Source organism: Toxorhynchites rutilus, chromosome 2, assembly GCF_029784135.1.
Source record: "Toxorhynchites rutilus septentrionalis strain SRP chromosome 2, ASM2978413v1, whole genome shotgun sequence".
Classification (NCBI taxonomy): Eukaryota; Metazoa; Arthropoda; class Insecta; order Diptera; family Culicidae; genus Toxorhynchites; species Toxorhynchites rutilus.
Genome location: NC_073745.1, coordinates 77,979,249 through 77,993,831, shown reverse-complemented (window position 1 = coordinate 77,993,831; position 14,583 = coordinate 77,979,249). Strand labels below are relative to the sequence as shown.

Sequence of the window (14,583 nt, the reverse complement as noted above, 5' to 3'; positions counted from 1 at the left end):
AGGAATATCAGTTTTCTCCTAAACAACGATATTAACACTTTTGAAAATACAGATATTGAAAATTTTCATAGCAGATGTCTCAAAAAAGATTTGGCATCCTTTCTCTAGTGCTTTGTGAAACATTTCAAACCCGTTTTAAAATATTTCAACGCCACCCCTGAAATTCAAGCAATTATAACGAATAAAGCTGTTTTCCTCGATTTCTATAATTCTTACTTACTTTACTCGGATTTTACTCGGTGTGATAGTGATAGTGATTGCATCAAATCCTCGATTTGATTTCTATAATAGGGCCCATTGTATTGGTCTCTTTTTATGCGGGTCCGCGTAAAAAAACCGTGTTAATTGGAAAATCCGTGTAAAAAACCGCGTTAATTGGAAAATCCGTGTAAAAAACCGCGTTAATTGGAAAATCCGCGTAAAAAAAACTCGTAAGAAAACCGCGCAAAAAAAACCGCGTAAAAAACCTGGGTGTACAAATATTTACAGACAATAAATCTCCTTATGTCGAGAATTTCACAAGAAGATATGAGACGACTCACATGGAGAAATTACTAATTAATTCCACAAAGACTACCCCGCATACATTTAGAAATTAATCGGGAGATGTTTAAAGTTTTGAGAACAGGTGTGAAATGAAACTCGATGAGCCAAAAAGGAAAATAAGCACATTATGACGCTAAAGGTATCGTTCGGCAGGAGAATCGAACCGGCCTTCATTCACCATAAAAAATGATTATTTCAGGACAATGCTTTCTCAAATATTCCACGCAAGTGAGAAAACACCACGGTTTTCGTTTTCATTTTTATCTCTTGATTTCTATTTGATTTCTGTTTATTCTTGTTTTTACTCAGTTTTCTTTGTTTGATTAATAATATATTCTTACTCTTGTGCAACGAGAAATACAGAAGAAAAACTTCTTAAAATATCTAATCCTTGTTTTTCAATTTAACAGAGAAGGGTTTTGTTTAAAATTCATTGTGTTCATTTTCACATAATTGATTTCTATTCACTTGTCCATCCATTCTGCTTCGCCGGAAGACGGATGACGCATTTGCTTGTTCTGTATCCGATGCCTCCGCCTCTGCCGACCGAAGCGAACACTGTCTTTAAAATCACGAACGATGAGCTCGGGTGAATTTTTGTGCTACTAAAAACAGAAACGACGGGAAACTCGAGATTCAACTCAACAGTTTCTCTTCTTCTGTTTTCATTTTTTGTTTTGATTCTGCATGATTCATTGGAAGCGGACCAAAAGAAAGAAATAAAAACAACGATTTGGAAACAACGTTAAAACACGCTAATGTCATACAATTTAGCGTTGCTGTGGCTTGCTATTTAGTGTTTTTTTTGTTCACCTTATATCTTGTTTATCACATTCTACCTAGCCATATTTTTTTTGTTGAATAATTAGTTTTACTTGATTTTCGTTTTTTTCTCTCTTGGTTTTCATTGTTCCAATTTCCAGATCCGTGTGTGTGTTTTTTTGTGGGTGTGTTAATTTGTTACTGTTCTAAATTTGTTTTTTCGTAATTCTTTTAGAGAAAACGAGAAAGGGCTCTATAAACAGTCATTATTATTGGTAGAAAAGGTTTTTAGGATTCAATATTCAATATCCGTGTCTATTCTGATTGTTGATTTTTTTTGCCTCATTTTCCGATTCCGTTTTTGGATTGTTGTTGTTTTGATTTCCGTTTCCCTGCACGTAAGATTTCCGTGAGTCCATCGAATTCGTTTAAAAACCAAACCTATTACACAATGGTATCCAACCGTGTGCCGGCCGGTGTATTTAATTGTTTTCTTGTTCCACATATTTCGACTTTTTTTTTTACTTTCCAGTGTTCTCTAGCAGAATTGGAAATTTCACGAAAATATCACTACCACAATTAGATGAGAGCCAACGGACGGCGTGCGAGGAGTGGTGGAGGACGAATCGGTTTGCGATCTTATCCCCGCTCCGAGCACGGCCCATATATAGTAAATTGTCTTATAAAACTAGCATCTACTACAAAAATAATAATTAATTATTTTGTTTGTTTGTTTGCTTTGTTGTATATATTCTGTATATATGTGAGAGAAAAAGTCTGCTACACTTTACCCCCTTTTTTTACTCAGTGTGTAATTCTCTGTTTTGCATTAGTTTATAAACTTTTTTCTGTTGATTCATACTTTTTCCCATTGGAACATTTGCTGTGTATTTTAGTTGTAGGATTCTCACAGGCCTTTTCAGAGTTGAAGAAGAAGGGGAAATTGTTACACCGTTTCGCTAATTGATCGCATTATTTGCTTGTTTAGTTTCAATGTGTGTGCTATGTATTCTGTATATATGTAATTTCGCTTTTTTGTTGAATTTTTGTTTAGATTCTGCTTCTGATCATTCTCTTTCTATTGCGCTAGGGGGATGTCACCTTTTTTTATTGTTATTTGCGTGTGTAAATTTTATGGATTGCTTCGTAAATTATTAATTTTAGAAAAATAATCCCGATCACAACAATCATTTTGAAAAGGCTGTAAAAATATCGCGAAACACATACACAAGTAATATACATCACTGCGTGTGGATGATGTGGGGAATCACACTGGGAGATCTGCTATCATTAAAACATTTCTTCAATACGCGTGCTTCCCCATGTGTCACCTGTCAGTAAACAATGGGTGGGGGCTTTACATTATTGTTACAACTATTGATGTATTTGACTACTCGGTAATACAACACAAATTCGCCGTTGACGTTGATGCTATTGTTTAGTTTATTGGTATTTTGCTATGTTAGTCGGTCTTTGTGTGAACGTAAATGTCATTCTTTCAGTTGTGTATTTGCTTTTTTTCAATTTTTAATTGCTGCTTCTTTTTGGTATGTGTGTGTGTGTGTGTTTTTGTCTATCGGTTTTCTGTGGACTCTATTATTGGTTGCAAATTATTAGAGCCCCCGCAGACTGCAGACTGATTTGTCGGCCGATAATTTGGTCGGCTTCTTAATCAGTACGGAGAGGTATGCATGTGCGCACATTACGCTCATTCAGTTGGGTCGGTTTTTGCACCAGAAGGCCGACCCGACCAAACTGTTGGTTGACAGAAAGTCTGTATTATGCGGGGGCTCTTTAAATTAGCTTTCTTTTTGTTAAATTGGGATTAAATACGCTTGACATGTATTCAGTTGAACTACTCAATCCTGCGCCGACGTAAAACAAACGTAAATTGCGATCTGTGGGATGATATTGCTTAGCAACTATTGGGTTCTATTTTTCAATCCAATAGTATAGTTAATTCAATCCAGCCTATTTCAACTGAATGTTGGGTTTTACAATAACCTAGATGGGTGGAAACAGAAATGGTGCCTGTTCATGGGCTTTATCAGTATTTTTAGTAGGTTAAAATAAAATGATGGAACTGGAGTTGAAAGAGGTGCGTCTGACACCGTGTCGTATTCCAAAATCAGTATAGCTCAAATTGGGAACAAATTGGTACAGTTGCAGGGCACGTTACTTTGAAAACAACACAGAAACTCACGACGAGATAAAAAAAGAACAATCGGACCAGACCAAAGGGTAGAACGTGAACTGGATATTGTGAGCTGGAGGCATAGAATTACAGGTCCTTCAACCTTCTTGCGAGTACCTAAATTTTATTGGAACTCGCATTTCAAACGTCATCACACTACACAGAAGATGTGCTGGATGGGGTCGACGTTGCTATTGTTTAAAGGTGATTATAACATCTATCAGAACTGCGACAATACACAAGAGCCGGGAACAGTCTTCAACACAGCAAAGGAAAACACAAGTTGTCGGAACGATGATCAAAATTTCTCAGGCATCATCGACATCCTGAGGCGGCTCGCACATCGGAGCAAAAAGCGGTACGCTCAGTGACTGATGCAACAAGTTTTTGACAGCAGTTTGTTAATAAAGTTGTCCTCTTCCGATGGTGAATGTTCCGCCGCATTTCACACACCCAGGACTGTCAGATAGGGAAATCACAATGAATTACGGTGGTACCGTTCGAAGGTTCCGCCTGTGAGCAGGATTTTGTTCTTAACGAGCAAGCAAGCAACCAAACAAGACGATGAAGCAGAGTCTAGTATCCAAAACACGTGCTATGAGGTACATAGGATGTCTGCGTCCCAGATTCACCGAAAGGCGCGAGGGGCTGCCTGCCCTTCACGCTGGGAACATCGTGGAGGAAATGTGTCGTGACGACGGCACCTGCAACGCAGTGAACAGTGCAATCGTACACACCATGCCCGAGCTACAGCGGAAGTAGAGGACCGACCAACGTGCTGATAACGCCTGACTGGTTAAGGAGAACATTTGCGAGAACTGCTCTAACGGATGGTACTCCACGAGAGTAGATGTGATGGGGTGCGCGTTATATTGAAGGGCATCACCTATGGGCGCTCCGCTGGGAAGAGAAATCCTGCGAGGGTGACTGTGACGGGGCGCGCGTTACGTTGGAGGGTGCTTCCTGAACGGTTCACATCTCGACAGGTGAGAAACCTCGCGAGGGTGGATGTGACGGATTGCGTGTCAAGTTGGAGAGCAATTCCTAATCGGTACACGTTTCGACGGGTAAACGGATACTAGCGAAATGGAATGTAAGCGGAGTTTCGAACACCAAAATGTGTGCAGGCAATGCCTGATCGTGGACTGGAAGGATGAACACTGCGAGATTCGTTTCGAAGGAGCGAGCGTCAAGGAAGGAGTCGTCTAACGGGTGCATACCCCACGAGAGTAGCTGTGACGGAGTGCACGTTATGATGAAGGGCACAACCTAATCGGCGCTCCGTTGGGAAGAGAAATTCTGCGAGAGTGGCTGTGACGGGTTGCGCGACATGTTGGAGGGTAGTGCCTAATCGTTACACATCTCAACGGATAAACGGAAGATTGCGCAATGCATAAGCGTAGCGGAGAACAACGGAACGAGAATGAGATAAATAGAGAAAAAAGGGTATAAACAACGTTATTCAGCGCAGCAGATAGGAGATGTGTTTTTAGTGGGTGAGAGCCCCACCCGATGTTTGGGTTAACCCTTCCCAAATAAGGCTGGTAGAGTGTTTCTCACCCCTTAAAAATATAGGATTCCTGCGCATTGATGATGAGATGTGAGAAAGGATTTTGAGCAACTTCCTCGTAAAAATAACCATCCAACCATGACACAAGGAGATGTGCGGAGGAGAGTGAAGAACTAGAATAGCTGAACCGCTCTCATGAAATACGAAAGTAATTTCATGAGAGCGGTTCAGAAAGTACTACTGGTAAATTTTCTGCATGGACTGATTTTTAGAATTTCTTCATTTCACTTCGTACGGGGTCGGAGTTTATTTGATCTCAAGGATTTGCGGAGCCCATAGTAGACACGTCTTCCGTTGACTATGCGTCTTCAAACTACTCGTCGACCATTCCGAGCTCGTCACCGTCGACCACAACACTACTAGCAAGAGAGATTCTGTGACGATCAGCACCTCCTGCTAGCATGTATTTAGCCTTAGGCGCATTGATCCCAAGCCCAATCAGCCCGACTTCATGTTTGTGTTCTTCCAATTTTGTCTACATCATTGGAGATGCAAATAAACTGATTGAATTTGTTGTTGAAATCGTGTCCCGCATAAAACCTCCTAGCGTCACGTTGAAGAGCATCCAGGAGAGTCCATCGCCTTGTCGAAGTCCCCTGTGAGTCTCAAACGATTCCAACTGAACGCCTGAGATCAAACGCCCGGGACATCACATCGACGGGGAAGGTCTGCGTCCGTATCCTGCAATAGTCAAAGCTATCTACCACAGGTTGGCGCCAAAAGAGCGATAAACCACTATGGGAATTTCGTCCAACATGCGTACGGCGCGGTATCCGCTAGATGAGCTCCTTAAAACCGAAAATAAGTTCGTCTGGTCAGCGGAGTACGACCAGGCCTTCTCCACTTTCAAATATATTCTCTTTTGTAACCATCAGTCACAGATTCCACATGGGTTAATGAAGATCGTGTAGCACGCTTCCAGAGCACTGACTGCCACTGAGCAAGCCTACAGTCAGCCAGATCGTTAGGGACCGGCGATCGCTGTGGCCAAGTTCCAAACGATTCTGTTTGATCGGAGGTTCACACTGCAAACCGTCGGATCATTGGATCGAAAAATGGCATTCCACAGTCTAAACGGTAAATCGTAAACGTAAACATAACGAAATTTTGTAACTCTGATATTCGATTAATCGCGGCTAATCAATCAACACGTCAGATACAGTTATCACACTTTTTCTCAATTTCAGAGCAATGCAGCACGCCACCCCTTCCACTTCTGCTCTCAGCTAGGTCTATCGATTCGTCCAGTAAGGACGGCCGCATTCACGAACGGACATTCGGGCAAATCAAAAGTTTTTCGATCGGAGTGATTCACTGTCTACGGTTCGAGAGTGTTTGGTGTTTAAAGATCGTTGAGTGATTCCGATGGCGTTTCGGGTGCGTTATCTACAACACGTCCATGTAGGACAACCGGGATTCCAGCGCGTGAAGGCGTTCGTGTGCATTTGCTGACCGTCGATCGATTCGAATATTGCTGCATGTGTTAAATCACATCGTAACTGCACAGCTGCAGCCAACAATCCTCCCAAAGCACCACCGTTGTCGTGCCTAAACTGGGCTCAGCTCAACGTTGATTCATACTACAAGTGAGTCGAAATCATCAGAACGAAGACGATCACAGGCTCACAGCAATCATCGAAATTCTTCAAACTATTCGCACAGTTTTGTCCTGAGAACGGTGTCGACCGTGTCACAACTGCATCGTTCTATCCGCAGTCCAACGGGCAAGACCAAGACGAGCGGTTCGTAGCCACCTTCAAGCGAGGGATCAAGAAAATTCAAGAGGAAAGTAGACTGATCCAGGATACATTGGCCACTTTTTTTTTGCTGACATACCGAACAACAACGAACGTATCAGCATCAAAAGGCAAATCTCGGTCCGAACTCATGCTCGGGCGCAGAATACGGACCAGTCTGGACTAACTTCGTCCACCAGCTGTTCGGGAAACAATTAACCAAAAGGTTCTGAAGTCGTTCAGGAAAGGTGATGCGATCCAGGCCAAGATGCACTCCAAGAACTCATAGAAGTGTATAACAGGGATCATTAGGGAGCGTTCTGGACAAATGATCTTCTACGTGTGGATTGAGAATAGCCGGATGATACGTTTGCATATCAACCAGCTTCGAAGTTGAACGGAACCCGATGCCGAAGCTTCTAGCTCGATTCACCCTAACGTATATACACATCAGTTGCCTCTGCAAGCATGGAAGCTACACAATCCTAGCTAATGACAATCAACGAGTCCGTCTACACTACCTGTACAATTGCCACAAGCCGCGCTGGTTGCATCAACGCTTTCTATGCACCGGATGAGCAACACTATTGCAGATCATGCCATCCACGCCTAGCTTAGCACCAAGCTTAGTCTCGGTTGCACCAGAATCAATGGAATCCCTCTCAGTGCCGTCCATAATGCCAAAGTAAGATGCGATTTAAAAACTAGCCGCATTCACCCAACCAACAGCTCGTAAAATATATGATCAACTGCTGTGTGGAAAATCAGTCTGCGTAATCATGGACGATGAACATTATGTCAAGTTGGGTTCTTCCGGATGATGGCACTGATGGCCAACCGCCGTCCTTCACCAGAGAATGTGCTGATTCTCTTAACTTTTCTATGGCCATGTTATTCAACCGATCACTGCAAAGCAAAACTTTTACAGATGCGTGAAGAGTTGCCCCTATATATTTCCGATTCACAATTCCGGGAGCATTAACAAAGTTGAAAATTATCGTGGCCAAGTCGATTTCATCTGCTTCGACTTCTCTAAAGCCTTCGATAGAGTACCCCATAAACTGGTGGTCGCCAGGATGTCTCAAACGGGCTTTCCTTCGTGGGTGATTGAGTGGATTCGATCATATATTCTTTCTTCTTTTTCTTTTCCTTTGTTTACAGAGACTTTAAATCTTGCAATTCATTCGTCTCTGAATCATATCTCACTAATCGCAGAGCCTACGTCAAACTTGGCTCAAAGCATTCGTAGGAATTTACTTCTGGCGTACCTCCGGGAAGTATTATGGGACCTCTTCTATTTGTTCTGTTCGTGAATGACTGTGATCAAAAATGCTGCTATTTGCGGATGATCTGAAGATATACCCAGACCTTCACTCCAGCTTTCGATCTCCAGGCTGACATCAATTAACTGCTGCACCAGTTGAGACTTTTTGGACCCTTGCCAAACCAGATTTGAGAAAACATGTGAAGCCAGCGGATTCCATCGTAAACTTCGCAAAAGACTGGAGAAAAGTCGTCTTCGTCAATCTGTTTATGCTGAAGCTGAAGAATCTGAAGCGATCATTGATGTACGAAAACAAAAAGTAGAGGATAAACTAGAAGTTGTACAAAGAAGAATGCCTCACCTGTGAAGTGTGATGTTTTGATTTAATTTGACGAGGTTCAACCACGATAAGGTTGATTAGTGACAATGGGATGAATTTCACCGACATGAACCTAAATCCGTGGAAGTGTTCCTAATTCCGCCCAATAAACAAATATTGGGCAAATATGAAGCGAAAGCTTGAGAAGACTGGTAAAACTCTTCCAGTGCTGAAAAGTTCGTCACGATTCATTTTGTTTAAAAAAAAATTATACTCGATAGAAGCAGCGACCCGAATATGGACATTTCCGTGAGCGGTATAGTATAAATCGACAGGATCATAGTAAGCGTCGTAGTGGAACTAAGAATCGGAAGATGCATTTGGAGGTATTGAAAACGATTATGGCAAACCCAGGCCTGTCGGGTTACGATGTCGCCAAGAAATTCAACGCCCGCCAATGCACCGTCAGAAGTTTCGTTCTCGATCTTTTCAGACCAGTAAGCAACCAAACAGGACACTGAAGCAGAATCTAGTGACCAAAAGACGTATCGAGAAGGATGCACCTTTATGGACGAACGAAACGTACGTGAAGAAGGATTGTGGTAAGCTCCCCGATGAGCTACAAAGCCACTGGTCGAGGTGATGTCCCTAGCAAGTCCAAATTCGTTTTCGACGATAAATTCACAAGAAGATCTGGGAAGGTATTGGCAACTGCGAACAGAAAAACACAAATTTCTAAGACAAACAAGGTTATGGATTCCAAGATGTACAGGAGTGCCTGAAAACACATATTCTTGCGTTCATTAAAGCTAACAACGGACATGCAATAATTTGGCCTAACTATGCAAGCTGTCACTACAGTGGTATCGAAAGTGGTTTTCTTCGAAAAGGACAACAATCAACCTAACTGACCTCAACAGGCCTCAAAATAGAAAAATATTGGGCAGTTGTCAAACAGAATTTGAAGAAGAGTGAAAAGGTGACTCGGAATGATGAAAGAGAGGTACAAAATGGCCGCTCAGTTTAACCAACAGATTGTCCATAAAAGGACGAGGAGCTGGATTATGAGAACCATTGTGCAATAACGATCCAGAATGGCGCTTACTCAATTACTATCCACTGACGACAGCTATGGAGACGAGCACAGTTTTCCGTCGAAAGCTGACCAGACTCATTCAGACAAGGATATGGATGATATGCGGTGCCGTTCGTTGGAATCATATGTCTCACAGCGGATTTTGAAAATGTCATAGATTCTCGTGGCACCGTATGCATGATAATGTTTACAACATCGTATAAATAAGGATCCCATTTCACCTGTCCATACAATGCTTTGGTTTTCTTTGCATGCACCTAAGCTATAATTTATATCGTAATAGGCTGCACGTAAAAGAATTCGATTTCCCTAATCAGACAGTTGCGTCATGACGAAATGGCAGCGTATTCGTGATTTGTCCCACGCGCAAATGTCGCAAAAAGACATTTCAATCGCCGTGGGAGTGTCCCGGTGGACCGTAGAAAGGGTCGTAGACTAAGATAAGAAAGGAGAGCTATCCGCGAAGGTGACCACAGGTCGTCCGAGGTCAAGTGGGCGTGTCCGCGGAATTTAGAAAAATGGAAAAAGAGCAATATCGATCGGTGATTCGATTCATGTTTTTGAAAAGGAAATCGTTCTTGATGAGCCACACCCCGGTGCCCCGAAAACGGCTACCACAGAGGATATCGTGACAAAAATCCACGATCTCATATTTGCAGACGGCCGATTGAAGGTGCGCGAGATAGCACAAACAGTAGGCATCTCAAAAGACCGCATGAGTCACATCCTGCATGAAATTTTGGGCATGAGAAAGCTGTCGACGCGATGGGTGCCGCGTTTGCTCACTCCGGACAACAAGCGCAACCCTGGGACCACTTCAGAGCAGTGTTTGACGCAGTTTAAACGCAAACCGAAGGAGTTTCTGCGTCGTTTTGTGACCTTCGACGAAACATGGATCTTACTGGTACACACCAGAGACAAAGGAACAGTCAAAACAGCGGACTTCACCCTGCAAAGGTGGTCCGAAGAAGGCGAAGACTGTCCTATCGGCCGGAAAGGTGATGTCCACCGTTTTCGGGGATTCACAAGGTGTGATCTACATCGACTACCTGGAGAAGGCCAAAACGGGCACAGGGCTCATGACAATGAGCCGGCTCACATCTCTGCCGTCGCCACGGTCAAATTGGTCGAATTGCACTACGAACTGCTGCCCCATCCACCGTATTCTCCAGATATGGCACCGTGCAATTTTTTTTTTGTTTCCAAACATTGAAAAGTCACTCGCCGGGCAGAAATTTGAGTCGAATGAGGAGGTCATCGCCGCCACGGAGGCCTACTTTGTAGACCTCGAGAAAACGTATTTTTTAAGATGGATTAAAGAAGTTGGAGCATCGCTGGGTCAAGTGTATCGAGCTAGAAGGAGACTATGTTGAGAAATAAATCACCACTTTTCCATTTTTTGTATAGGTTAAGTACTTAACGGACTGCCCTCGTACATCCGGATTTTATCCAAGTATGTTCTTCCATGGATCAAGGACCAAGATGGGGATCCGTGGCACACATCGAACTACACTCAGAAGTGGTTGCAGGAACATCTGTCGTTCTGGGCGAAGGATATGTGGCCGCCATCCACATCCTCCGATCTGATCCGCTGGATTACTTAGTATGGCACGTCATGTAGGCCAAGGACTGTTCTAAACGCCGTCCGACTACAGCAAGCCTCAGACAAACATTAGGACCTGCCGTGCGTTCCGGGAGCCTGTGGAGGCCGTAATCGCAGCAAGTGGAAACTCGATCGATGATTGAGATAGTTCTAAACTCTCAGAAACATCTCACTTTTGAATAAATAAAAAAATCGACACAAAATAGCAATTTGGGTTAATCTCTTTAGTGCTTCTGATGACAATTATGACTCAAAAGTGTTGATAAACTACGAAGGAACGATGTGGCGTTGCAGATGAGTTTTCCCATGCAATCTAAATTAATAAAACAAATAAGCTTGAATTGCCTGTCCTGGCTGGAACCTTGCAATCTAATCATCTAAAGTAATGTTTTGAGAACGAACTTTAGTTTCAACTGACTCTTCTCCTCATTTATGAAAAACCTTCACAATAAACGATACATATTCGAGCGATTGTTCCATAAGTCGCAAAATTCAAATTAGGGGATGTACCTGTGAGCATATCAGAATGTTTAGATCCTTGCCTGCTCTTCTGTGTATGTGTTTGGTTTGATTCGGGTTTAATTAACAAGTACGTGGAACGAAAAAGGAAAATATATGAAAGTTTAGTAGATACAATATAAGGTGGTTTAAACATAGCTTATACATGAAGATAATCGTACAAAATATACCTAGATATTGTAATTCTCTTCAAATCTTCAATCTGCTGAATTTGTTGTTTTGTTTCTTCGCTAATAAATCATATCACTACTACTCTTCTAATTGAAGCGATTTCCGCTTCGTATTCAAATAATTCAAATCAAACTTGGGAGGGAGGGAGGATACAACAATTTACTTCTCCATATTCTTACTTCTAGTTGCCTTTGTGTTCGTGTTAGTCACGACGTTGCTACTATTATTATGATTATTGTGATTAGTTTGTGATCTAGCTTTATTTTGTACTCTTCGTAGTTTCTTATGATTAACACTATCACTATTGTTACCACTGCCACCGTTCATGTTGGAGGAAATATTTGATGTTGCTGCGGCAGCCGATGCGGGGGGAAGGTGAGTTGTCTGGGTGGTGTGTGGGAACGTGGAGGAACAGGTGGGTGCCAAAGCAGACAACACAGCCGAAGAAAAAGGTGGACAAGATGATGACGATGATGCTGCTGCTACAGGCGATGATGATGATGATGCTGTTGCTACTGCTGCCGCGGAGTGCATCAATAACGGTGCACAGGAGGGCCCGGCCGCAGATGAGTAGGATGCCACAAGAGAAGCAAACGGAGCGGATGCGAATGGTGGGTTAAGGGGTGATGATGAACCTGAGCCTGAATCGCTACTACCACTAGTGGACGGCGAACCAGTCAAAGTCACGTCATCGCTGGCACTTTCGATGATGCATTCGTACTTCCGTTTTGCACTCCTGGGTGAACCGCCGGTTGCGGCTTGTGCTGCCATCGCTGCAGCTGATGGGGGCAGCGGAGACATGGGTTGGGCGTCGACATCGAAAGCGTTCTCGATTCGGATGACCTCCTCGACATCGGCGGGCTCTTCGGCGATCGGCGGCAGGTCCATCTCTTCCGGCCGAACGCCTTGGTTAACCAGCGCTTGCAGTTCCTCCGGAGGCATGGCGACGATGGCTTGCCCGCAGGCGTTGCAGTTCGGTGTGATCGGACTTTTCGAGCGCCAATACTGGAGCTCGGTTTTGCACTTGTTCAGTTCCTGGAAGCAGAAAATTTCGATATGAGTGATGGTGGAAAAATATTCAATTTTCTTTCAATTTCTTTATTTTTCGTTAGATATTTTTCGTTCGAAGAAAATCGGAACCTCGCGTGGTACAATTTTGTATTGATTATTCTCACAGGAGTTCTAAATATATCCAGTTCAGACAGGTGTTAATTTTATGCCCTTTCTCATCCAATACATTCACTCCTTCTGGGAATGAAGTATATCGCGGAAATGTTTGCGGGCAATCAATAATGCAATAGAAAGCTGAAAATAAAATGTCGCGATATTGCGAAATCCGTGGACTGCACAGTTTCGTTTAGGTCACACTAAATGAAATCAAACACCTGCTTTCAATATTGAATCGTAGATGGTAAATTTAGAACACTCTTCTAAAACGAGATACTTTGTGTAAGTTTTTGATACATGTTAATTGACAAGTTTACAGAAAAAAAAATCACTAGCGTTCACAGCTCGAGGAGAAACACAAAACGAGCAGAATAAGCGATGTTTGTTGTTTCGGGCACAGAAAGATTCTGAGAATTTGAGAGCCGAATAAACTGCAAAGTTTAAAGTCTCTCAAAAATAAAGAATTGAATGGAATTTTGAGAATTGCCCGTTATTGACAGTTCTGTTTGGGAAAGCATACCAATGGAAAGAACAAATGTATGGGAAAATGGGAATGATTCCAATTTTTATCAATTTAAACCATATAAAGACTATGGGATTGTAATGTATAGCATATCAAACAAATCCTAGAATATTTCCGATTCGATTGATACACAAATCTTTAAAATCTGTTCGCAGCAAAAATTGTTATTAACGTTAACTTTATTTCATAAAAACGTTACCTGTTTTCAGATTTGACACCCTTAATGAAAATGTAGTCCTACGTCAAAAACTAATAACTGTTTTACGTTCCTGTAAAACCACTGTTGCGGTTTGATCAGTTTCCTTGAAAAAGACAGTCAATTGTTAGCAATACTTCGAGCGTGAAAAAGTTTCATTGGATATAGCTCGTCTTGAGAAAGCTGTGTTTCCAACTCAAGGTAATATTATACTATCCGGCACGGCACGTTTCATGCGAGATAAATATTATTACGTTTGCTTCAAATGTGTATGCGTATACAAAGCGGAACGTCTCCGGGCATACACAGCAAGTTTCAGACAAATGCATGAAGGAATTTTCGAAAAGAATATTTGCCGGTGCCGGGCACGAACGAGTATGGTGCGAGTAGCACCATACATACAAATCAAATGTCGAAGTTCGAGGTATGGGTGCGTTCGTTGCTCTTCGGTTCGGCATCGGTTCAGCCACCAGTAGTCACGATTGGCTACAGTGTCGACATCTGGTGAATATATTCATTTAGGGAGGCAGATTAATCTCTAACGAATTAGCAGGCCCGGAAAGAGTTTTAAAATATTAAAATTCGAATGAAAATTTTCACTTCATATTATTTTATTATTCAAAACATATGGTTTTGAGCTAAACTCGACCATTTTTTTGTATATTCGAAAATGATGTTTCAATAAAATACAATATTATACACTGAAGTCGCTTTTTACGCGGATTTCGGAATTTACGCGTTGTTTTTTACGCGAATTTCGGAATTTACACGGATTTTGAAATTTACGCGGTTTCTTTACGTGGCACGTATTTACCGCGTAAAAAGTAACTTCAGTATAAACAGATTTATTGTGCGGATTTCGTAATTTACGCGGTTTTTTTTAAGCGGCACGTATCCCTCGCGTAAAAAGCGACTCC

General features: G+C 42.3%; 1 protein-coding gene across 1 annotated transcript in view; it reads right to left on the bottom strand.

The window, feature by feature from the left end:
* Window positions 1-791: 791 nt before the first annotated feature.
* Window positions 792-14,583, bottom strand: part of LOC129765854 (uncharacterized) — a 257,295-nt gene continuing 243,503 nt past the window's right edge. Inside the window, exon 8 of the mRNA XM_055766292.1 lies at window positions 792-12,815. Coding sequence (XP_055622267.1) covers window positions 11,940-12,815 — 876 coding nt within the window. The 3' untranslated portion in view covers window positions 792-11,939. The remainder of the gene's footprint in view (window positions 12,816-14,583) is intronic.